Here is a 24,771-nt window from a genome sequence, read left to right as displayed (position 1 = left end):
GTACCATTTGGATGAAAAACTATTTGGAGGGCAAGGTATTTCTAAGCAACAATATCTTTTGCCAGAACCCTGACAAAGAGTATGTCAGGTAATGAACTTCCTGACTGTCACCCTGCCCCCATCCATCAGATACTATGCAGTAGCAGCCTGGAAATAACCATCTCAGACTAATGCTGGCCCAAATAACTTCACAAGGTGCAGTTTCGTATCACGTGTGTGGAAGAGGAAGGAGATTCGAGCTCTCTGAATGCATTGTGATGCTTGTTACTACTCCATGACGATGACAATATAAATGAATTGTGAAGCTGGTTGTGCGTGGTTCCTACACCATTGTGACTGGTTCATAACATTCATTTTGAAATGTTCTAATGTGTTTTTGTTTTCCTACAATCCAGATGATGAGGGAACTGTGGCTTATCCAGCAAATAAAGGTTCATTTCATGGTCTAATCTTTAAACATTCCCTGCCAAATATAATGACATTTTATTGTTTAAAAAAAAAGGGGGTAATATATATACCAAGGTGTATTAATGAATTGGGGAGTAAATTTGTCTTTTAAAATGAATAATGCAAGGACATTTGGCAGTGGATGTTTTCACACAAAGTAGCTTCTGGACTTGAGTGGTTTAGCTGGCTTGGCTATCTTTTTTCTATTTTTATAAGAAAAACTCTGGAAAAAATATGCAACTGCCATTTCATGTTTTATTGTAGGCCAACTGTGCATTAACTAGTAAGGTTATAATTCCTGAATATTTCATTTTAAGACAACACATTGGGATGTAAAATGAAACTGAAAATGTTGCTGGCTAGTTTTTTTGTTGTTGTTTGAAACCATCTACCCCCAAACTCCAATCACTTTGATTTTCTCTCCATGCCTTACTTACACTCCTGAATGTGAGGGCTCAGTACTGATAATGGCTCTGTCAATGGCAGCCTTCCAAATTCAGCCAAATGGACCCCTCATCAACATAGGCTTCCAGCAGTGATGGTTGCATGTTATTATGGTATGAAGTATTTTTGCTTTAAGAAATGATGAAGGTAATTGAGAAATGCAGCTGAGAATGCATTCAATAGTTTGTATAATTGATCACTAGTTGACTGTCACATTTGGAGTTAACTCTGACCAAATGAAATCTTGTAATTCTCACACATAATTGTCCCAAATGGAAATTGGCGAAGTTCCTAACAAATTGTCTGTTGAAATGTTTGTTTTGTGTCTAAGACTTGATCCACTTCAACTACTATTCATTTCATTTATTAACAAAATGTTGTTTTAAAATGTATGCGCTTCAATTTTACTGGCCAATAATTAACAGCATTAAGAAAAACTTTGAAAGCTGTTGAGCTACTTTTCCTATTTGGAAAATGTGGAATTATTACCATGCTGGCAAGATGTACATTGGTCCTACATGCTTTGATCAAAAGCTGCACTAATTGCTTACAATCACTGTGTGCAACAAATAATTGCTTATAGTACTGTGCTAAGTCTTGTTTTACCACAGAAACTAAGTTATTTCTTTTTTAAAAAAAAACTTTTGGTCAGCAGAAAGGTAGACACATAGTTAGTATTTGGCATGTTAATTGTAGAATGAACTTTCTGTTCAACCACACATTGCTTTCAAGAATAAAGGTCCTCTTAACTTGTTTTCTTTTGCCCAAAATCTCTCCTTTTCCATTTTGAATGAACCCATAATTTTAGGCCTTCCTCGGACAGCCAGTGTCAAAGAGGAATCCAGATAATTTCACAGAAACAATTTGGGATCCCGAAAAGGCAGTTCTACATTTGAAGGCAAGACCCGCATGAATTTTTAAATGAGATGAACAGCATGGAAACAGGCCCCCTCCAGCTCACAATGCCTAAATACACCAATCAACCTACAGCCCCCGTACCTTTTGAAGGGTGGGATGTAACCGGAGCACTCAGAGGAAACACACGCAGTCATGGAGAGAGCATACAAACTCCCTACAGACAGCGCCGGATTCAAAACCGAGCCTCTTGCCCTGTAATAGCATTGTGTTGCCCTCACATTCAGGGTGCATCGATTTTTTTTTTCCTCTCTTGTACATATTTCTAACTGCTTTCCAAAACTGTCTTAATATAGTCTCTGTTAAATACAACTGTACTCATTTATGCCTGAGCAGTTAAAGACTCCGGATAATGGCATACTTGGTTTTTGAAAAAAAAAATTAACCACCAATTATGATGTTGAAGTTTTCATAAATGAGGATTGATAAAGGAAGGAAATGTCAGAGGAAATTAATAATATAGGCACATTAGTGCCTTGCAAAGTGTTTGACAATTATTTTTCTGTCATTTTGAATAAGAAGTCTGTCGACAGCTTCAGTTGGGCATCTTCCACTAGTGACGCTGAGATCATCACAAACAAATATAATGACCCGGCTGTCACTGTCAGTTTATTCATTCTCACTTTTGATTTTAGGGGGATTGATTCTTTAGTGCAATGGTTTTCAAACTGCCTCCCCAAACTCACATTCTACCTTAAACAATCTCTATGCCATAAGTGCTCTGTGATTGGTATGGGATTGTTTAAACTGGTACGTGAGTGGGAAGGTAAGGTTGAGACCCAATTGTTACTGAAATATTTTACTTGAGAAAAATTGTCATTGGCCCATTTCCTTTGGAGTTATGAAACCGTGCACATAACGAGCCAATTAGGTACGATTAAAACACTGGTTTTCAAACTTTTTTCTTTCCACTCATATACCACCTTAAGCAACCCCTTACTACAGTAATCATGAAGCACTTATGGCATAGGGATTGCTTAAGGTGGAATATGAGTTTGGAGGGGGGGCAGTTTGAAAACCATTGCTTTAGTGGATCTGTTTTAAGTATCCCTCAGTGCTATGTATCATTCCTAGTTATCATCCCTCCTTGGCAGGCATGGACGACCTCAGATTTCTCTGTTAATAATTTAATAATTTACCCTTTACATTTGTCAGATGGGATTCAGTACTAAATGTATGGTGAATAAGTATATTTAGTTACATTTTTCCAGCAATCATTTGCATTCTTAGGTAAAAATGCCTACAATTTTACTGTGATCCATGGTGAAAACCTTTAATACACTGTAACGTTATCTAGGTCCACATCTGGATGAGGTTTGGAAATGTGGACTTCCTTCCAAACTCAAATGCAATTTAAAGTGAATTGTGTCTAACTCTTAATGCTGTGAATAATTTAGTTCTGTGGTAGCAACACAAGACTCTTCATTTTTAAAAACTCATTATTCAGTGTAGTTGTGTGCTTTCTGTAAAACTTGGTTTTTATTGACTAAAGCAAATAATTGGGATCTTATTAAAACAGTTTTTTTTATTTTAAATATTTTTGCTTCAGGTTTTCCACTTGGGGCTTCAGAATGTTAGACTGGAAATTATTGATTTGAATGCAGGTACTTGGGAACTGGTTAAATGATTCCATGGAAGCAATTTGTTTTATTTCTCTACTTTTGCTTCAGGTTTTTCATGGGTCTTCAAACTTTTTTGTATTGCATCGGTTGAAAGGGTAAAAACAAAATAAGCCATTACTTTCCCACTCTGGTGCTAGTGGAAAACCTATTGAGAGGGCGGACAGATAGCAGTTCAACAAAACGAATCACTGCAAACTCTGATCTTTTTCACTCGTTTTGCCCCCATGTCTCATGAATTGTGCTCTAACAGGAATTGAAACAGTTGCAAATAATGGGTGCAATAAGTAGGTTAATGCTGTGAAAAAAGTTTTATCATCTTTTTGACTGTTTCAGGAGATTGCCCACAGACAAACATGCCTACGGGATGGAATAGTGAGAATGTCTGTATATTCAACGCTATTCTTTCCCTATAAGTGCAGTTGGAGGATAGTGCGGGGAATAATTTTAGTTCTTGCCAATGCCAGTACTAAAATTTGGTTAAAGAACATAATTGTGCTATCCGGAAATCTTCTAAGAGTTGGTTTCCATAGAATTTGTGCTCTTAGTCTTGCATGTCATGTGTTTCTCTTTCCCCTCTGCAATAGTTGTGTGTTTGTTATGCAATCTTCACATTTGCTAACAAACTAACTTGCACTAATCAATTTTTAGTGAATGCTTTAAAAATGCCAATGTGGTTGGTTGATCACTTTCTGTGTTTTGATAGGGGAAACAGGAGATGAATCAGTAGGGTTTCTTCCAGCCTTTGGCCCTGCTTTTATCAACCTTTATGGGAGCCCCAGGGAGTTCACTGGCTTTCCTGATCCTTATGAAGACTTGAACCATGGAAAGGTCAGAAAAATGTAACTCACTGGCTGTGTTTAAATGTAACTCACAAAATTATTTGAGGATTATTTGAGTATGTTATTTTGTTCATTTGTGTATGGCTGCAAAAATCAATGTCTTCTGCTCCGAAGCAATATGTTTATAAAAACTTGTGGCCCAAAACATTTGATTTATGGCTTGAATGATGGATATTGTGTTTAATTTGAGGCAGCTATCGTCTAGATCTTCTGGTTTTATAATCAGCAGAAATCACCAACGTGACTAGACATCGCATGTTGTGTAATTTTACTAATGCTCTTGCTTTCCATTGAAAGTTTTAATACACAGGAGAATTGTATGGAGTCATTGATGTATCTGAGGTGGGTTCTGATGTGCATTGGGGAGGTAAATGGAGAATGAAAATCTTTCTTAAGTTTCAGCATGACTATTTGCAAAAGCAACATAATGAAGCCACTGAAAATGAAGCTTGTAATGTGATTTGGTGTCTGTTTCAACTGTATGAAGCCAACAGCCTAGGTCTTGTACAACAAAATCATTAATATGCTTCAAAATGCTCACTAGGTAACAGAATGATCAGAAATTGGAATGTCAAAGCATTCCCAAAGTTGTTGTGTTTTTTTTTTGAAATGCAGAATTTCAGTTGATTTTCAATCACCAGTCCCTTATTTTTTTGGAAAAACAGGTGCAAAATATCTTCACTATATATTTTTTTCTTTTAGGGTGAGGGAGTTGCATATCGTGGCCGACTATTAGTTGAACTAATAACTAAACTTGAAGGTAGCCCAGAGAAGAAGTTGGAAGACATACCAAATGATGATATTTTGGTTGTTCAGGTTAGTTGATTTGGTTAATTATGGTTAATCTTCATAAATCTAGTAACATTAAACATTCTATTGGGCACAATAATAAAAAACTAGGTCAAAACACAATCTGCTAGAGGAACGTTGGCAGGTCAAGCGGCATCACTGGTGAAAAGGGGAACATTTTGGATAGGAGCCCTTCAAGTCTTGAAGGTTTCCTATCCAAAACACTGACTCTTCTTTTTCCTCCCACTCGAGCTGCTTTATCCACTGATTTCTTCCAGCTTTTGCTCCAGATTCCAGCAGCTGTTGTCTTTTGTGTCTGCAATAAACAATGGGATTCTGGCTATAACATTCATGTAAGCCTAATATTCCACGTCTTGTGTCATTCAATCCAAGATAGCTGTAAACTTTGTTTATGTCTGTATATGGTTATTTCACTTCCGCGACAGGGGAACAGAACTTGCCCCTTCCTGTCTCAAATCTATGCATCAATTTTTATCTTTCCTCGTTAGCTTCCTCCTGTACATCAACTGAAAAAAGTTTGATAGTATTTTCAAAAGGGATCCAATTTTCAGTTTAAAGACATTTCATTCTACTACTTCCTTTCCCTTATTTCCTCAAAATCCATTTTCTACAGAGATCTTCTTCTGCACTAAGCCAGAAATTTTGTTCTTCTTTGAATTGTAATCACTGCTTTGAAGGTGGACTCCGCCACTTGCCCAGTGGGTTGCCTAATTATTTAGATGCCTGAAGCTGAATCCTCTCATTATTCCTGTTGTGATCTCTTTTGTTTCCTGTGACCATTGTACATTCCTGTCCTGCTCGCCATACTTACCATTAAAAAGTATGTGTGATGCCAAGGGGGAATGATTTTAAAAATGTTGGAATTGTTTATGGCCATCCAGTAGGAATACTTTGGTTATGAATATGGTTTTGGTTCACCATCTCCCATAATGAATGGTATAAATAAATGCAGATGTCAGACACCCATGATTGGATACACAGAGCACTGATCCACAAACATCAAGGCTTCCAAAATTTGTAGCAGTATTTGCTGCAATATCCATTGGCAAACTGGGATGGGAGTGCTGTGTTTCTGGCGCTGGATAAACAATTCCATATCTACTCTGCTCTATGCTGCAATCTCTTTCAACAGGGTAGTATAGTGGCGTAGAGCTATTGCCTCATGGTGGCAGAGATCCTGGTTCAATCTTAACCTGAGGTGGAGTTTTGGTGGAGTTTGCATGTTCTTCCTGTGACTATGCGGATTTTCTCCCAGGTGTTCCGATATCCTCCCATTTTGCAAAAATGTGCGGGTTGACAGGTCAATTGGCAACTGAAAATTGCAAATGATGTGTAAGTTAGTGGGGAAGTTGAGAGAATATAGGCCCAATAGGGTTAAAGTCGTCATCATGGCTTGGCTTTGCGAATGAAGATCCAGGATGGATCGTAGACATTGGCATGTCCTTCGAGCCTGCACAATGGATTCTTTAGATGGAATGCAGTGTGTGCAGTACTGGCCTCCTCCTTTACACCCGGGATATATCTGCCATGGCCTAGCAAATTGGCTGGCTGCCATCCAATGCTAATGAACCCAACTCACCCATCCAGTTATTCTGCAGGACACTCCATAAGTCACGCCATGACTTAGCAAACTCAGTGGAAACGGGGCACTACGAGAAGGTATTGCTATAGATGCAGTAATGTAGAAGAGGCCATTTGCAGTGACCTCCTTCCTGGCAAGCCAGACAGTGGCCAAGTGGGTGAGCAGTTAATGTAGAATTAGTGCAAATGTGTGGTTTATGTTTCCCTGCTCTATCTGTCTGTCCCAGTCTCTATTGATTATATTTAGTACTTGTCATTGACATGGGTTTATTTAATATTCCTCTTTATTCTAGAAATATCAACGCCGACGCAAGTACAGTCTTTGTGCTGTCTTTTACGCTGCAACAATGCAACAAGAAGTTGGAGATGCTATTCAGTTTGAAGTCAGCATTGGAAATTATGGCAACAAATTTGACAAAACCTGCAGGCCTTTAGCTTCCACAACACAATACAGTAGGGCAGTGTTTGATGGTGAGTATTACCATTGAGAATCCTTGGCAACTAAGGATTAATATTTCCATAGTAAAACATGGTACTAGTGAATTAATTCCAGATCTTTCTAAGAGACTAATTTTAAACAATTTTTTATTTTGAAGTGCAGTATCCTCTTTATAGAATTATTATAACCCTACTTAATTTTTGCACTTGAGGAATGGAGTAATGTTTGCTGGTATATTTGGCCCTTCTAAACATGGGGTTTCATCACCATAGCATTTGAGCAAGAGTTCCAATTAAGTTTTATTTTTTGTCCACCAGATTCAGCACTTCACCTGCCATCTTAAGTGGCCGCTAGTTTCACTGTTGGGCATATTGTATCTGCACAGTGCATTCTATGTAAGATGCAGCAACTTGTTAAAACCTAAATCTTTCCTGGAGATGTGAAAGATACTGGAATCTGAAGAAGAGAGAAAAAAAATAGTCCTCCAGAAGAACTCAACAAGTTCAGCAGAATCAGTGGGAGAAAAAAGAATTGTCAACATTTTGGATGAGAACACCTCGATGAAACGTTGACATTTCATTTTCGGCCACCCATTGAGTTCCTCCAGCGGACTTTTTTTTGCTTCTCTCTTACCTAACGGGTGAGGTTCATTGAGTACAAGGGCAGCAGGTGCATAGATACTTGTCCAAGTGTTAAACTATTTTGATGAAGCAATATTATTTTAATTGAGGCTATTGCTGAGAATAGTTATCAGTTCAGATTTATTATTAGAATACTATACATGACATCATATACAACCCTGAGTTTTTTTTCCCCTGAGTTTTTTTCCCCTGAGTTTTTTTCCCCTGAGTTTTTTTTCCCCTGAGTTTTTTTCCCCTGAGTTTTTTTTCCCCTGAGTTTTTTTTCCCCTGAGTTTTTTTTCCCCTGAGTTTTTTTTCCCCTGAGTTTTTTTTCCCCTGAGTTTTTTTTCCCCTGAGTTTTTTTTCCCCTGAGTTTTTTTTCCCCTGAGTTTTTTTTCCCCTGAGTTTTTTTCCCCTGAGGATTTTTTCCCCTGAGGATTTTTTCCCCTGAGGATAAGGCAAAATTGCCATTTATTACCACTTACTTAGTACTTATTGGCAGTGCAAAAATTACTAGTTTACTGTCTACATGTAAACAAATAAAGAAATGTAAATAAATTGTGCAATGCAGAGAGAAAATAAATCACTAAAGTGTAAAGTAAGAGTCCTTAAATAAATCCCCGATTGAGTTTGTTGTTGAGGAGTCTGATGGTGGAGGGGAAGCAGTTGAACCTCGTGGTGCAAGTCTCGTGCCACCTATTTTCCCGATGGTAGTATAGACTATTAGAGGCTCATAGAATAATAAAGAACTTCCAGTCATCTGCTGCCTCTCATGGTGCTTCAGAACAAATGAATGGCCTTTTGAGGTGTAGCTACTGTTCAGTCCGTAATTATAGCAAGCAAATAAGTACGGAAAACTCTTGGCACCTGCAGGATAAATGGCAGTGTGAAGTGAAGCATGAGTATTGACTAGGAATCAAATCCTCTGTGCTTGAATAATGTTGGGGTACTTTACGTGTTCCTGGAGTAAAGAAACAGAGCCTTGGTTTAATGTGTGCAAAAGCTAATACATTTTGGCAACTTTGCACTTTTTCAATCCTTCATATATGTGAAGGACTAAGTCAGTCAGACCTGAGGAGCTGCCCAAAAAAGGCATAAAAGAAGAATTGAAGTAATGGGTCATTTAGTATTTGTAATGATGCTGTGAAATGTCTTTCCCTGTTATTTTGGAGCAATTTGGTTAATGCACTGAATAAACTTTTGACACTCAAATGGAGAATTTGGTAAAAACATAGTATCGATTTACTACAATATCCAATTTCAACATAGACCAACAAAAAATACCTGAATTATAATTTTTAGAAACTCACTCCATAATCTTTTGTTATTCCTCCATAAGACCCATTGTAGCATTGAACTTGTTTCTTAATTGCCTTAATTTCTGATCCCCCAGCCATTTGGGGAATGTATGCTGGTATCCACCCTCGTTTTCATCTCGTCAACAGTAAATTAGTCCTACTACTCTCTTGTCTGTATTTTGACTTTATTTTCTCTATTCAGTTAAATATTGTCCACATTCCCACCAAGGTTATTCCAGAGCTGAACAGCCCAAGCTCTTCAAATATTTTATACCTTTATCTCTTGCTACCAAGCATCAACAATGTTGTCCTCAGAACAGCCTCTCTGAATATCTGGATCTTCACTGCACCATTTGAGAGCCTCAATAATGGTTGTAACAATGGTATTTTTCATATTTACATTAGCTGTTAACAAATACTTAAATTGGAAGTAATTAATTAATATCCATATTCATGACCCAGAAAAAAAATGAAGTGGAATTCCTGCACCTATACAGTGGCTTATTGTGGAACTGGTCTGATGATATTGGCCATTGAGGCTTAGGGGGTGAATAATGGTTCTTTGACAATGCACCACCAAATGGCTCGTATTGTGTAACACTAACTTGACATGAAAATCAAAAGTTGGGTGGAATAAAGTTAAAGGGATGGTTGAAAGCATAGAATAGTAGTTGAAAGGATGCATTTCCAATTACAGTTACAGATATGATTTATGTGGCCTTGTTCCATGCAAATTATGTGGATGGAGGTAAAGCACATTGATATCAAAGTTGGCTGGCATTGCAATGTTAAATTTGTTTGCAACAGTTAGAGTTGCAGTGTTAAACTATTGGAATATGAAGAAAAGTTTGATGAGGTGAAGTAAATTTTAAGTGTCCAGAGCACAGGCTTGGGATTAATTCTAAATGCGTTCCATGGCTGCTTAAAATTGTACGGATCTGATCTGAAAGCTGTGTCAGTCTTGAAAAGGATCTACCTGCTAGGTAATACTAGGTTAGAATATTTCCAGCTCACCCTTGTATTTTAACACTCTATGGCTGCTTGGAGCACCTGCCTGTTTCCTAATGAATAAAACAAGCATGTACCATTCTAAACAATAATTCAAGGAATGTGCGCTTTGCAGGCTGAAACAACATTTATTTGCCCATCCTGAAATTCCCCCTTAAGAAGGTGGTATTGAACTGTTCACTTGAACATCTGGAGTCCTTGGGATACGAGTAGGCCTAGAATGCCTTTAGGAGGAAGTTCCATAATTTTGGCCCAGTCACCCTGAAGGAATGATGGTATATTTCTGTCCTGTTGTTGTGTGCCTGGAGGGCAACTTGCTGGGGATAGTATTTTCATGCTTAACCTGGTAGAGGTCGTGGGTTTGGAAGGGGTTGTCTAAAGTGTCTTGATGAGTTGCTGCAGAGCACCATAAAGCAAGACTGTGAGTCAATACACCTAAAGTTTTGGGGATTAAATTGCATAGTTCTCAAGAGTAGGTCAAAAAATATAAATGGCAGCAAGTGTGGAGGTTGAGCTGCAGGTAGATTTGAAAGTTGGCTTGGGGAGAAAATGAAAATGGCTTGGAAAATAGGATTAGAGTAGTCATTGTGAAAATCAATGCATGTAGTTCTTTCTGCTGAGTTATTGTCTTTATTTCTGCAAGGTAACTACTACTATTTTCTACCATGGGCAAACACAAAGCCGGTTGTGACTCTGACTTCCTACTGGGAAGATATCAGTCATAGGCTGGATTCAGTGAATATCCTAAAGAAAATGGTTCTCAGGCTGGTAAGCATTTATTTTTCTTTCCACTTGTTTATTCCCCTATTGTTTATCATAAGAACTATTTTGAAGTCTTTTCAATTTGATAAATGTGTAATTAAACAAATTACAAATTCCTGGTGTTTTTTTTCCCCCATTGCAAATTAATTAACCTTTTACAATTGCATTTACTATAAATGCTGCATCTTTTAATTTCCGAAGTTCACAGCCATCCTTGATCAAAAATTAGGAGCCTCCAGCACATTGAACGTGGTGTATTGTAGCTTTAGTAATGGATAGGGCCCACCTCACTGACAAAAGGCAAAGGAGGAAAAACCCAACACCCAACCCCAACCAACCAATTTTCCCCTGCAACCGCTGCAACCGTGTCTGCCTGTCCCACATCGGACTTGTCAGCCACAAACGAGCCTGCAGCTGACGTGGACATTTACCCCCTCCATAAATCTTCGACCGCGAAGCCAAGCCAAAGAAAGAAGAAAGAAGAAAGAATGGATAGGGTAGTGGTTAGCGCAGCACCATTACAGTGACAGTGACTGACCCGGGTTGGAATCTAGTCCTGTCTGAATGGAGATCCCTGTGTCTGCATGGTTTTCCTCCAGGGGCTCTTGTTTACTCCCACATTCCAAAGACTTGCGGGGTTAGTAGTTTAATTGATCACATGGGTGTATTTTGGCAGTAAGGGCTCCTGAGCCAGAAGAATTATCTCTAAATTTAAAACAATTAAATAAATAAAACAGCCCATCCTGCCACCAATAGAGGAAATGCCAACTTCGTGCTGGACCTTTCAGTTCATGATTGAGCACATTTATTAATTTCCTTCTAGATTAATGTAAGCATAGCTTTATTATAATGGCCCTCATATCCTGAACCATATTCTGCTTTCTTTGGAGAACTCAAAGATCTTTCATTCTTGCCAATTTGTGATTATAGAAATTAAGCATGTTGTTACACCTTGTTATATTTTTCAATTCGTGAATATAGCTCAGACAATCACCAAAAACACCCTCCCCCTTTTCCCCCAACAACCCATCGACTCTATCTGCATTTCCTGTGGTCTCAGACAACCATCCAACATGTAAAAAGACACATCCCACCCCTGACTCTCTTCTCATTAGGAAAGATTCACGTGTGAAATCATGCATCAGCAGCTTCAAGGGCCGTTTCTTTCCTTTTGTTATCAGACTCCTGAATGAACATCCCAGAAGTAAAATAATGTTCCCCTTCTTCCCAACCAATCGCTTTCTACAACCTTGCACTCAGTGCTGTGTTTTGTTTGCTCGACTTGTGTATGGGTTTACTTGCTGGATAGCATGCAAAATGAAAGTTGTCACTGTACCTTAGTACACATAACAATAAGCTTGAACTTGGGAGTCCTGATGGACAGCGTAGGTCAGTTTAGTCTCATTCTTATTAAATGTGCCATTGAATATATCCAATGCAGAAAACAACTAAATGGAAATATGAATAAAACTGTTCTCGCTGCTGTGGAGCACAAACATAATCAACAGGAATGCTGCTCAGTGGAATCTAACTCTCTCCAAAATTTGAAAAGCATGCAAAAAACTTCGTATTTAGAGATGCCCAGTATTGTTGCAGCAGTCCTCGCTAAGTTAGTGTGATTGCTGTGGCAATAAAGATGGGTGTCGTAAATTATGCTTATAGGGAGCTCATGAAAACAGATGTGCATGAAGCTGCCTTATTTAAAATCTGGCAACTCAAGGGATAACTAAAAATGTTTATTTTGTTTCCAGGAAGAAAACTTAACTAAACTGAACACTGCCATACAGGCAAAAGCAGCAGAGGACCTCCTGGCTGAATTCTGGTTTAAAGTTATTGAACAGGTTATAGAAGAATGCAGGTAAAATTAAGAAAGTTTGCCTTGCAACACGAAAGTAACTTTTGCTGTAGCTAATTCCATACTCTCTCCTGATGGGGAAATTGGTAAAATGATTGCAGGAATTGATTTATCCTTGTCACAGTCAACCAATGTATCTGAGATCAGTTTTGCCATGTAATCTTAATCTTTTGACCATTGTTCTCGTTTTTTTATAAATATAAAAGCACTGGAGTCAGTGAAGCCACAACTTGGTGATGCATTCCATTTCCAGAGCAGCCTCCAACAGGAGACCTTTTCGACAAGCCCCATAATGTGGTTGAACTGCATTAAGCTTATTGAGCCTTTTGTTACTTTGTTCCATTTGTGCCAGCACATTGTAATTCAGAGTGAATAACAATAAATAAGGCTGCCCTAATTTAGAGGTGACTTGTTGAGATGAGCATTGAAAATAACTAACCAGTTTTGACAAGTCTAAAACTGTTGATGCTTGGAGTATACCAAAAGAACTGGAAGAACTTTCATTCTACCCAGAAAAGTCATTTCCCTTTGCTTTTTCAGAAATGCATTGAGATTCATTTGAAAGACTAACAGTTTTATTCATATTTCCATTTACTCATTAATTAGATTTCCTTTAGTTACTAATATTGGAATTCATTTTGCTGAGACAAGTTTGATATTTCAAATCTATTTCTATACATTAAACACCAGCTGCTTCCTGACTTTTCCAAAATAGGAGTTGGCATTTTTGTCTTGGTCAACCGCGCTAAGTTACTATTTGTGGTGAATGTCACTATTGTACCCTCTTTCTCTGTGAGCTTTGTATTTCAATCTCCTCCTGATTTCAGCCAGCCCTTGCCAAATTTTGAAGGAAAATCTAATGTAACACAACTTGACTTACAAATCCTCAAACTGCGCACAAACACACTGGCATCCATTGTTGAATCTGCAACAACCATGCGAAACGAAGCAAAAGATCCCAAGGAAACTATCTCTGAAATTGAAAGCTGGCTGGAAAGCCTCAAGTCAGTGGCTGAAGAGGTTAGTGGACATATTTTCAATTGCTTGTTATAATCTAGTGTTCTCTTCCATCTTCATGTCTGCACTTTACATGATATGTAAATGTTTTGATTGGATAATATCTATATTTAACTGAAAATTCTGTGGTATTAATTTTTCTGTAACTCATATGACCTTTCAAATGGCTTGACACTTAAATAAAATATCAAAGCAGATCGGTAGAGAATGACCAATTAAAGCATGTCATAAGAGTGAGGCTTAAGCACAGGGTTGAAATAGTGTTTCAACAGTAAGGTTTACTGAGGAAATTGCAAAGCATAGGATGAGGTGTTCAGAAGTGTGGTTCTCAGTGGAATAATTGAAACTTGGGGGGGTTAAAGGAGCTTGCAGTAGAAGGCAAAGATGCTGGAGAAACTCAGCAGGTCGTATAGCACAAGGGACCCAGTCCCAAAGCATTGGTTGCTCTTTATTTCCTATAGACACTGAGTGACCTTCTGTTTCTCCAGCATTTTTGTGCATTGCACTTGATCCAGGAGACCATCCGGTTTATCTTGTAGTCGAGGGAATTACTACTGGATGTTAAAGAGCAATGTGATGCATTTATGGTGTCGGTTGGCACTAAAACCAGCATTTATAGTGCCTGTATTTGGATTTATGTAGGAAATATTTTGAATAAAATTTATGGTATATTTGGATGGTCACCAAAAACTTTCCCAAACCATTATCCTATGTTCTAAGCAGCAGAGTTGTTCCTGATGCAATAGGAAAAAATAGTGACCGTTTTTTTCATACCAATTTTCTGTTTGGTTATAGATGTTCGAACCTGCAATTGTCTTGTTTGTTGCAGAGAACATTTAATCATAATAATAAAAACAGAAAATGCTGGAAATATTGTTTGGGAATACAGTCCGACTTGCTGGATACTTCCAGCATCTTGCTTTGAATTTTATTTTAATCATAATGTTTCCAGTGAAGCAATTTGGTGTTGGAGCAGATCCTGCAGACCTTGTTTCACTTTATCTCATTTATAATTTTGACCCCTTAAATTGCCTTGTTATTTCATTGTATTTGCTTTACTGCTGTGCTGGCATCTTTGGAAATGGTTTTTCTTGTGAGATTTTTTTTTAATTTTTTTTTAATTGTATGGAATACAAGCCAATTAGTTTGACTGCCAGAATATATCACAATCAAGTCCAATTGTTCTATACACATGCACAACTCAAGAAGCATTTTACGGGGGATGGGACCTGTTGTTTACTTGCCTCATGTTTTTTATTCAGTAGATCATTTATATCTGGTCCAGCTGATTGCATTGAGCTGGATTTTAATTTTGAGCATTGTTTCTCAAGACAATGGGATTTGTATAGACTGCATTCATGCACTAACAAATCTGCAGAACTTCAGGCTAGAAAGAGCTTCTCACCATAGTAACTTAAAAAGATCTTCCTTTAATTTGGCTTGGCTTTGACTTGGCTCAATGGTGCACCGATAATAACCTTGCACTCAATGTCACCAAAACCAAGGAGCTGTTTGTTGACAACAGGAAGGAAAAGACAGAGATGTACGATCCAGTGATCATTGGGGGGGAATCAGGCATAGAGAGGGTGAGGAAATTTAAATTCTTGAGAGTCACTATCTCAGAGGATCCTTCCTGGACCCAAAACACTAATAACATAATGAAGAAAGCACGTCAGTGCCTCTACTCAGGAGTCTTTGGAGGTTTGGTGTGACCCAAGAAACTCTGGCAAATTTCTACAGATGTGTGGTGGAAAGTGTGCTGACCGGCTACATCACAGTCTGGTATGGGGACACCAATACCCGTGAGTGTAAAGCCCTGCAAAAGATGGTGGACTCAGCTCAGGACATCGCAGACAAGACCTTCCCCACCATCAAGAACATCTACAGGGAGCACTGTTGTCAGAGAGCAGCAGCAGTCATCAAGGATCCACACCACCCAGCACATGCTCTGTTCTCACTGCTACCATCAGGAAAGAGGTACAGGTGCCACAAGACTCACACCACCATCAGACTCCTCAATAATAAATTCAATCAAGAACCCATTTAAAGACTCTTAATTTTGTACTTTATTGATTTTTTTCCCTCTGTATTGTGCCATCAGTTTGTTTACATTTCTTTATCTGTTTACGTGTGCATGTTATGTCCTTTTTTTTTTGCACTACTAATTAGTGGTAATTCTGCCTCACCTACAGGAAAAAGAATCTCAGGGTTGTATGTGACATCATGCATGTTGTCTTACAATAAATCTGATTTGCCCCAACAGCCACAAAACAGCATGCCTGATGTTATCATCTGGATGATATGTGATGAGAAACGAGTTGCTTTTGCACGGATTCCAGCTCACGAACTGCTTTACTCAACTACAAGTGAAGAAGCCTGTGGCAAATACTGTGGAAAGACGCAGACCATATTTTTGAAGGTAGACTTGAGCGTTTAATGCTGGCATTGCTATTGAAGTCATGTTTCTATGCTCCTGAGATCTGACCTCATGGAATAATTTTTTTCCACCTTTATTTTCCTAAATGGAGAAAGTTTTCATTTGTTTCTGGCATCATTCGCAAGGTGAACAGTTATTTGTCAACCTAAACTGTATTTGAGAAGTTGGTGGTGTGCCACCTCTTTAAACACTGCAGTCAGTGTGATTAAAGGATCCCTGTGCATAGAGAGCTTCATAACTTTGACTGTAAATAAGAGAATAACATCCATTCCCAGAAGAGTTGGTGCATTGTATAGAGATGTAGCTATTCATGTCTGTTTTCTAACTTTAATTTATTTTTATATCGTTTATTTAAAATTTTTGACCATACATGCAGTCTATTACAAAATTAAAACTTATGTACAAATGTAAATCCAATGTTTACTCCATGATGATTATGCCCCAAACCCCCAATCCCCATCCACCCAAGAAAAAAAGCCCGAAGAGAAGAGTGGATATAAAGAAAAAGAAAGCAGTGTGGATCACTGGAAAGTGCCGCACATACATGCATGGATCATAAATGGATGTTCTATATAATTATCTTTGGAGAAGATCAATGCGGCTCTCAAGTGTTAGGCAGACCACAATTAAAGATTTTACATCCGAAAATTGTAAATATGGGTGCCAAACTTGTAAAAATATGTTGCACATATTTCTTAAGTTATAGGTGATTCGAAAGGGAAATAACTTTTATTTTTGAAAGGTGCTTTCAAAATCTGAAATAAATCTTGGTAAATTGCGGTTCAACTTGTAGTCAGTGCACTAAATTGTGCATTGTTTTACCTCAAGCCGATGAGCTGATTTAACTGTTATTTCTTATTTAATTTTGATATTAAAGAGTTCTTGGAAACAAGATTTTTTTTAAATGGACAGCTTTGGAACTCAAGTGATGGTTTAGTTTAGTATTCTGATCTTGTCTAGTTCAAATTGAATTGTTATCAACAAAGGTGACAGTTTATCAAAGCCTAAATATGTTTGTTTTCTCCCTCAAACTTGAAATGACACCACTCGTTGTCTGAAACAATGCATTAGAATCTTTGCAGTTATTTTGCTGTAATTGCAGTGGATACTCTATTGAAGTATTTGATGCAATTGCATGCTGTTTTTCTGCACTACCTGTGTTAACAGATTGAAAAAGTTTCATCGGACTGAATTATTCTGTACTTAATTTGATGGGCATCTTTGCTTCCTTCTGATGATTTGGGCAGAGCACATCCTTGGGTACACTAGTAGTCTCCGAAATCAGTTACAGTCTGTATGACCTTGTGAAGTGGGCTGAGAGCAGTGCCAAATGCAGTGTTCAATAGAGTGTCCATTGGTTGCCACAATCACTTCAACCAGGTGAATGATGGCAGATAATTAAACAGCTGGGATAAAGGAGGTAGAAGGGCAAGTTCTATATCTCATGCCGTTCCCTAGATTGACTTTGTATGTACATTGTATGCATATACATTGAATGTAAGTAAGCAAAGGAACACTGAAAAGGACTTGATAGGTGTGGACCTGATTGATATTTCTGTGGTTGCAAAAATTCCAGAAAGGACCATGTTCAAAGATATCATGGAGCACCTGAAAAACATTGTTGACCCTCTCTTTCTGAGGTCAAGGGTCGGGTTCAGGAGTTTGATCACAGGATAGATAGAGGGAATGACTTCAGAACTGCAGGGGTGCAGGTGGAAGGGTGGGCTTTGCTACCCAAACTGAAATTTCATCTTGGCAAAGGATAGAAATCTACCCTCTAGCCACTTGCATTAAATACATATATACTTTGTTTTCAGGTTGATTCCACTTCAATGAAAGTGTAGCCTCTACTATATTACGAGCTTATTGCAAATGATTGAGGTTGTTTCTGCCCTGAGAGACTCCATCAGTCTCTCTGGTTTGCTGCCACACCACTTAATTTTACTGTTCATCAGAAAGACTTGAAGACTGGTGCAACTTGAAGAGGAAATAAAAATCATAACTGATTATGCACAACTCTGAATATTTGATTTTACGGAGAAGTGTTTGGTCTAATCCTTCTGTTCTCTCTTCTAGTACATAGAAGGCGAGAGCAAAAGCTACAAAATACCAACTCAGTTGCGTGTTCGCTTTTGGCTTGGACTTTCAGCTGTGGAGAAAAAATTCAACAGCTTTTCTGAAGGGAACTTTAATGTATTTTCAGAATTGGTAAGCCAGGCGTGTGTTTTTTTTGTTATAAAATTAGAAACCTAGAGATTTTTAGCAGGTCATGAAGCAGCTGTAGATGAACAAATTGCATTGATGGTTGGAGGTAAATCACAAAATTCTGTAGACCCCGTGGTTGAAGTAAAAACACTAAATGCTGGAGAAGCTCAGCAGGTTAAACAGTCTCCTTTATGTAGCAAAGGGAAAGAGGCATAACTGATGTTTCAGGTTTGAACCCTTCAGGTGTTGTTTTGGAATGAGGGGTGACTTGATTGAATTCTATGTATTGAGAGATGCAGATGATCAGGTGGATGTGGAGAGAATGCACCTGCTGGTAGGAGAATCTGAGGGCCACTGTTTTTAACCTGTTTCTCCTGCTTGGAAAAGGAGGTTGCTATGGTTGGCAGAGTTTTTCCACTGTTAACATCCAACATCTTCACTGGGTCTGAGGTGAACTGGGAGCAGGCTGCTGGAGTACTTTGTCTTCCTCAGGGTTTTGCAAGCTTTGAATATATGGCTACAGGTTATCGGTAGCCCCTTTCGTGTACACAGCTGCAACACATTCATGGAGATCTGGAGGCTGATTATTGTCCCTCAGATTGCTTTATTTCTAATGTAAATTAAATATTGGGCACTGTTGTCTTTTGGGAGACACTTTGTTTTCTTAGCTCCCAGAAAGAGGGTGACTGCCAGCACACAACTATTACATCAATTTGGATAAGAAAAGCTTGGGTAGATCTACTGTGCACTGAAGGCAGTCATTAAATGATCTTACATCACTGAAATTTGATGGTCAGATGAATTTTGGCATGATTTTTCACAAACTCTTGTAATTAACAGTTGAAAGCTTCAAACGGGTAGATAAAGGTGACAAATGTCTTCTGGTGTTCCTTGGATGTTTACATCATTTTGGTGCCTGTGGTCATCTGAAGTCTCTCCAGAGGAATTTTATGTGTGGAGTGGGTGGGGTGGGGGGTGGGGGGGGGAGCAGATGGTTCTGGCAGAAATCTTCCTGGTCATGCCTCAATTGTCAAATTTTGACTAGTCATTTTTAGTACGTCATCAGATGGCATGATGTTTTAACACAAGCACTGTGGTTGCATTTTTATTACTAAAATGTTTCCTCTCTTGACTCCATGCCCATATTTCATGCTTCTGATACAGTTGTAATGGGTAGTAAAAAACATCACTCCCTCATAGCTAAGGGAAGGAGAATCAAGAAATGGTTTTGTGGTGATCTGAAATGCCACATTTATTTCGATACATTTTGGTCAACAGTCTTGACCTTCATTATTTCTCTGAATCAATTTTTAAAAAAATGTATTTGTACTTGACCAGACTCGGATTTTTTTTTCTAATTTTTAAACTATATTTCTTAATCTCTCTTAATTAATGAGTGTTGCCCATGCAAAATGCATTAAATATACACAGCATTTTTGTGATGTTAGGAGTAGTTGTTTAATGTTACCACTTCTGTCTTTCGTGCTTGATATATTTATTTTTCTGTACAGTATGAAAACCAAATGCAGATGCTGGGAAAATGGGGCACAAGTGGACTTGTGGGACGCCACAAGTTTTCTGATGTTACTGGTAAAATAAAGCTGAAAAAAGAGAGCTTCTTGCCCCCAAAAGGCTGGGAATGGGAAGGTGACTGGTTCGTTGATCCTGAAAGAAGGTTAGAACCTTAGCCATCAAAATTGACTCTAAACAATTGTACTTCATGTGGTACAAATATAATTTACAGAAGAACTGAAATATTTTACTTCCTGCACCTTTGACCAGACTGTATGTGGATTTGTGGTACATGTTTAAATGTTTGATTTGTATTCCTTGTTTTCTCTTCCCCAAAGAAAATATTTTTTTTTTAAATTTAGATATACAGCATGGTAACATTCCATTTCAGCCCATGAGCCCATGCCACCCAATTTAGACCCAACTTGCCTACAACTCCGGTACATTTTGAGTAGGTAGGAGAGGGGGGTAGGTTAGAAAGAAAAGTGGGAATGAGAGCAAGAATAGGAGAGATGGAAACAGTGCAATTGGATAGGGTTTGAAATTACTCAGAATTAGGAAGTTCAGAGTTCATGATGTTGGGTTTAAGGCTACCCAGAAGTAATGTATGTTGTTCTCCAAGTTTACATTTAGCCTCCCCCTGCAAAGGGTGAGACAGAAGGTAGCCATGTATGTGTGGGAGAGGAATTAAATTGGCAGGCAACTATCCAGCTTCGACCTGTGGACAGTGCAGGCGCTTGGTGAAACGATTACTCAGTCTGAGTTTAGTCTCACTGATCGAGAGGAGGCCACACAAAGAGCAGTGGATGCAGAAGATTAGGTTCGATTAGATGCATGTAAGACTACTTCAGTTGCAAGGTCTGTTTAAGGTCCTGGAGAGAACTGAGGGGAGAGTTGAAGGGACACATTTTGCACTTTATCCATTTTCAACAGGAAGTCCCCAAGGTGGGGATGCAAAGATGGGTGTGGAAGGAAGAATGGACCAGGAGTTTAATGAGAGGACAATCCCTGCAAAAAAATGGGAAGGAGTGGGAAGATGTGACTAGTGGTGGGATCCCATTGAAGTTGGCAGAAGTGTTGGAATATGATATGTCGATGTAAAGCCTGGGTTGGGTCAAAAGTGAAGACCAGGGAAATTCCATCCTTGTCTAGGAAAGGCAGGGTGAGAAGGAAACTGTGAGGATTGCAGAAGCAGGCAAAGGGTCATCAACTTGAAAACAAGCCCTTTACTCACTGCTTCCACACAGAGGTTAGGCTTAAATGACACATTTTGCCTCTCATTTTGAATGAGGATTTCACGCTGGTGGTTTTCCAATCCTTTGATACTTCTCTAAAATCTAAAGATTTCTAGAAGATTACAATGCATTATCCCAGAAATAGCGACCTACAATGGAAGCTATTTGGACGGCAAACGTTGAGCTCCATTAGTTTACCTAATATCATCACTGCCATTAGAGAAATTAAATTTAATTTCTCCTAGGTGTTATTCATCGCATCCAAAGATGCTATAAATGGCGCTGATGTAGATCAGTGCTGGTAAGCCAGTGAAGGTATAGATGATGGGAAAATTGGGTTTGTTTGGATATTCATGTATTTGAATAGCCAAGGACTGATTACAGATTGTCAACTTGGCTTTGTGCATGGTAGGTCATGTTTAACCAATCTTATAGATATTTGAGGAAAGTCTATGGATGTTGTTTACATGGACTTTAATAAAGCCTTTGACAAAGTTCCACATGGGAGGTTAGTCAGCAAGGTTCAGACGCTCGGTATTCATGGTGAGGTAGTAAAATGGATTTGATGTTGACTATACAGGAGAAGCCAGAGGGTGGTAGTGGTGGAATGCTTATCAGTCTGGAGGCCTGTGACTAGTGGTGTACCTCAGGGATCAGTGCCTTAACCATTGTTGTTTGTCATCTATATCAATGATCTGGATCATAATGAGGGAAATTGGAGCAGCAAGTTTGCAGATGACGCTGATACTCTTTTATACTCTGAAAACTCGCATTATTACCATATACATGACCTGTCTCTGGAAGTTGACTTGCTTGTTCACCCAGAACAGAAGAAATGCCTGGTCTTTGAAGGTGTTGTGGACAGTGAGGAAGCCTTGCAGAGGGATTTGGACCAGCTGGCAAAATGGGCTGAATAATGACAGATGGAATTTAATGCAGACAAGGGTGAGGTATTGCATTTTGGAAGGACAAACCAAGGTAGGACATGCACAGTAAATAGTAGGGCACTAATGAGTGTAGTAGAACAGATGGATTTGGGATTATAGATATATAATTCCCTGAAACAGGTAGATGGGGTTGTAAAGAGAGCTTTTGGCATATTGGCCTTCATAAATCAAAGTATTGAGTGTAAGAGTTGGGATAGTTGTATAAGTCATTCGTGAGGTCAAATTTGGAGTACTGTGTGCAGTTTTGCTCACCTAACTACAGGAAAGATATCAATAAGATTGAAATAGTGCAGAGAAGATTTACTAGGATGTTGCCAGGATGTCAGGAACTGAGTTAGAGGGAAAGGTTAAACAGATTATAACTTTATTCCCTGGAGTGTAGAAGAATGAAAGGAGATTTGGTAGAGGTATAAAAAATTATAAGGGGTATGGATAAAGTAAATGCAAGTAGGCTTTTGGGTGAAATACAAAACAGAGGACATGGGTTAAGAGTTAAAGGGGAAATGTTTAGGGGGAATATGAGGTGGAAATTCTTCACATATAGAGTTATGGGAATATGGAATGAGCTGCCAGTTGAAGTGGTGAATGCGGACTTAATTTTTACACTGAAGAAAAAGATGTATGGAGGGCAATGGACTGGGTGCAGAATAATAGTTCAGTAGAGACTAGAAAGGCTGAGGGCTTGATTTTGATGTAATGTTCTATGGTTCTAAAAGAGAACTGGTTTCAAGGAAATAAGTGATGGTGTGGGATTGCTCTGAGAGCCAGTATGATCTTTATGCCAAATGGCCTTTTTTTTTAAGCAAATCTTAGCACAGAGGTTGCAAAGTCTTTGTTCTGCTTTTCTCCCCACCCCCATGTTCTTCAGGGTGGCACAGTTGGCGCAGCAGTTAGTGCAATGCTTTTACAGTGCCAGTGATAGGAACCAGGGTTCAAATCCTTCACTGTCTGTAAGGAGTTTGTACAATCTCCCTGTGTCTGCGTGGGTTTGCTCCGGTTTCCTCCCACCATTCAAAATGTACCAGGGGTGTAAGTTGGGTGGCATGGACTTGTGGGCCAAAATGGCCTGTTACCATGCCATATGTCTAAATTTTAAAGGTCAGTGGTATTGCTTTGTTGCACTGGGGAAGAAACATTTATTCCATTTTTCCCCAGTGTGTGTGACATCTTTTCATCACTTGAGGCTGTACTTAATTTATGTCCAGCAGGGGGCGCTCATAAACCGGGCTTCATTTGCCAATGTTTCAAACGATACGGTTGGTATCAGTGTATAGCCAGCAGGTGGCAGCAGGCCACACAAGATGCTGTACAGTAGGAGGCACTGGAATTTAGCCTGTAGCTTTTGTGTAACCACTTGCATGTTATTTGGATGAGTTTGGACTCCTCCCAAGATTTAGCAGTTACTTGAAACAACAAATGTGCACTCACCAAAAAATAAGTTTGTCAATTTAATTTTCAGTACTGGGTTAGAAATATGGGGTCAAAATGTGCTGCCGTCTGTTTGGAGTTTGTACATCATCCATGTGTCTGTGTGAGTGCTCCAGTCTCCTCTCACTGTTCAAAAATATACTGGGGGTTATACGTCATGTCAATCATGTAATTGGGTGGCATGGGCTGGTTACCGTGCTGTAGTCACTTGTTCAAAGTCCACAGAAATATTTCCCAGGAGAATTGTATTTAACTGATTAGACTATTTTGAGTTGATGTGCTGTTTAATAAATTGTTGATCAACACAACCACAGCTCATAGGAGAAAATTTGCCAAAAATTGGTATTCAAATTGATTTCTGTTTCTATATTCGTGCCTTGGAATACTGGACGGCACTAACCGAATGGACAAATTTGGTAGATGGTGAGGAGGAGGCCATCACTATCCAAGAGGATAAATTATGAAATGAGTAAACAAGTGACAGATGAAAATGATGTCAAATGCACAATATTGTTTTTTAGGAAGAAGAAGGAAAGGCGAGAGATAATGGGTACAATTCCAAAGGATGTGCTACAACAGCACATATTAGAGTTAACTGGGTGCATGTATCCTTTCTTTAGAAAAACAAAACTGCATGGACGATGACAATTAATGGTAGGGCATATGCAAACAAAAAGGTTGCGATGAACCTCTACAAAATACTTGTGCAAAGTCATCCTGTGGATGAAGGATTTGAGTTTCAGGAATAGATGGGTGGGGAGGGGTGCAGAAGGAGGGAAGGATGAGATTTCCAAAATCAGAGGATAGAGACAAAAGGGACAAGTAGAAAAAAACTCTACGCATTGATAAGAATTGAGAATCTTTAAAGTAATTGACAAACATGTCAGAGTGACACAAGTACAAATCTTTATGCAGAGGCGTATTGTGATCTGAAATTAATTGCCAGAGTGTTGCATAAGCAGAATGCCACAGTTATTTTGGATCATGTTGATGGGAGGGTGTGGGGAAAATCTTTCAATATCTAGGTATTCCTGTTTTTAAACCCTTGGTTGGAATGAACTATCTGTTTGAGATGAGACAAAGAGAGAATTCTATACCTCCATCTAGGGCCTTGGAGAGTATTCATTTACCCTTAAAGTGGGCAAATTTCTCAAACCCAATGATGAGGAAAGAAAAGAGACTGAATTTTTTTTTAAGGCCATTAACATGTTTCATTTTATTTTTGTTAATAGTTTGCTGACAGAAGCTGATGCTGGTCACACAGAATTTATTGATGAAGTTTACGAAAGTAACTCGCGCTATCCTGGTGCTGAATGGAAATTGGCAAAGGAGCCATACACCGATGTGGTG

At 38.8% G+C, this 24,771-nt stretch overlaps 1 protein-coding gene across 1 annotated transcript in view; it reads left to right on the top strand.

The window, feature by feature from the left end:
* The window catches only part of LOC138744412 (myoferlin-like), a 249,348-nt gene that overhangs the window by 82,791 nt on the left and 141,786 nt on the right, over positions 1–24,771 (top strand). The window contains exons 17-27 of the mRNA XM_069900547.1: positions 396–431; positions 4,132–4,256; positions 4,970–5,083; positions 6,952–7,129; positions 10,667–10,791; positions 12,537–12,643; positions 13,468–13,660; positions 15,921–16,076; positions 18,171–18,302; positions 19,811–19,974; positions 24,654–24,768. Coding sequence (XP_069756648.1) covers positions 396–431; positions 4,132–4,256; positions 4,970–5,083; positions 6,952–7,129; positions 10,667–10,791; positions 12,537–12,643; positions 13,468–13,660; positions 15,921–16,076; positions 18,171–18,302; positions 19,811–19,974; positions 24,654–24,768 — 1,445 coding nt within the window. The remainder of the gene's footprint in view (positions 1–395; positions 432–4,131; positions 4,257–4,969; positions 5,084–6,951; positions 7,130–10,666; positions 10,792–12,536; positions 12,644–13,467; positions 13,661–15,920; positions 16,077–18,170; positions 18,303–19,810; positions 19,975–24,653; positions 24,769–24,771) is intronic.

This window comes from Narcine bancroftii, chromosome 10, assembly GCF_036971445.1.
Source record: "Narcine bancroftii isolate sNarBan1 chromosome 10, sNarBan1.hap1, whole genome shotgun sequence".
Lineage (NCBI taxonomy): Eukaryota > Metazoa > Chordata > Chondrichthyes > Torpediniformes > Narcinidae > Narcine > Narcine bancroftii.
Note: the sequence above shows the minus strand (reverse complement) of the source record. Positions and strands in the feature narration are given on the sequence as shown.